Here is a 1573-nt window from a genome sequence, read left to right on the forward strand (position 1 = left end):
AAGTTCACTTTTGTATTATCATTTGTAGCATAACAACAAAAATATTACTTGTCCTTGGGGAAGTCATTTTATTCTTTCTCCTCTCTGGTACATTTTATAATTAAGCCTTCTTTCAGAAATAAAACTAGATATAAAATATAAATGTGATATTTTCTGAATAATGCATAATGAATAATTGCTTTGTGTTTTGTTTTGTTTTGTTTTTGTTCTGCAGTGTCAGTGGACACCTGAAACCCTGCTTCCTTTGTTTGAAAACCAAAACATTTTTATTGTGCTGAGGACCTGCTTGCATCTTTTGCTGACACTGTCATTCTTTTAAAATGCTGAATTTTTAGTCCTGGTGTGAAACTTCAACTTTTAATCAACTTCAACGTTCTTTGGCCCTTCATAAAGATGACGGAACCTGATTCCTCCTCTGTATTTGAGGGAAATGTGGAGAATGGAACTTTTCTGGAACTATTTCCTACATCCCTTTCCACGTCAGTGGACCCATCCTCAGGCCACATGTCAAATGTCTACATCTATGTGTCCATATTTCTCAGCCTTTTAGCATTTTTGCTTCTGCTTTTAATCATTGCCCTCCAGAGGCTCAAAAATATCATCTCCTCCAGTTCCTCCTATCCTGAGTATCCAAGCGATGCTGCAAGTTCTTTCACCAATTTGGAAGTTTGTAGTATTTCCTCACAAAGGTCCACTTTTTCAAACCTTTCATCTTGAAGAAAATGGAAGAACCGTAAAATCCTGTAGCAGCTTAGGTTTTCCCTTAAGAGGAGTCATAGGAAGCAATGATCTTATGAAAGAACCCAACTGAACCATTCAGACTTGTTTCTCCTTTACATCTGATTTTTCTCCTATTCATTAATACTTTTTGGTTGTGAATATAGATGCTGATGTTAACCAGAAATAATGCACACCTGAAGATGTTAAATTTTACTTGATTGTGGAGCTGACTTCTTCACAGTGGTTGGTTCACCTCACTCTGTTGAACACCTGAAGTGAACTCACCTGAGGCAGCCTCAGAGTAGTTGCTGGACAGGGACTGTAGCATTTCATTTCTCTTGAACCATGTTGGAATCCACTGAGCCAGCAGAAATGGACTAGATTAAATCTGATCAATGTAGAAGATATTTTTCTTATTTAAAAGATAAAGTATAAAGACCATTTTTAAGAAGAGTCTATTTTAGATTTTATGTCTGACATTTCTGGACCTGGAGGCAAAAAATGTTAGATGATTTATTTAACTTCACTTTAACAAATGAAAATCACACTTAATGATTAATCAAATTACATTTGAGAAAGTTGAACTTTCAATGGTAAGATAAATCTGTAATATGACAGTTTGAAAAGTATTTCTGCCTCCTGGGTTGTTTTGGTTTTTTTCCCCTACTTCTGTTGCAGTCATAATACCCCATAGATGTGAGTTTTTTTTATTGGCATTCATTTTCATTGTTACTAAAAAGAAATACCAAAAGAAGCAAGAAGATTTTATTTTACAACTGCAAGTTACATCAACTGTATTAATAATCTGTTTTTAAAATGTCCACCTAATTGTGTTTTCTTCAGTGATAATTCT

The 1573-nt window shown here is 34.6% G+C and overlaps 1 protein-coding gene across 1 annotated transcript; it reads left to right on the plus strand.

Moving 5' to 3' along the window:
- The first annotated feature begins 218 nt into the window (after positions 1–218).
- On the plus strand, positions 219–1224 carry SERTM1 (serine rich and transmembrane domain containing 1). The gene has a single exon (XM_049778871.1). The coding sequence runs from the start codon at positions 394–396 to the stop codon at positions 715–717; it is 324 nt and encodes a 107-aa protein (XP_049634828.1). The 5' UTR covers positions 219–393; the 3' UTR covers positions 718–1224.
- The last annotated feature ends 349 nt before the right edge of the window (positions 1225–1573 follow it).

Source organism: Suncus etruscus, chromosome 8, assembly GCF_024139225.1.
Source record: "Suncus etruscus isolate mSunEtr1 chromosome 8, mSunEtr1.pri.cur, whole genome shotgun sequence".
Taxonomy (NCBI): domain Eukaryota; kingdom Metazoa; phylum Chordata; class Mammalia; order Eulipotyphla; family Soricidae; genus Suncus; species Suncus etruscus.

What these genes read in the sequence shown, in the direction of transcription:
- SERTM1 (XM_049778871.1), top strand. Translation starts at nt 394, where the DNA reads ATGACGGAACCTGATTCCTCCTCTGTATTTGAGGGAAATGTGGAGAAT.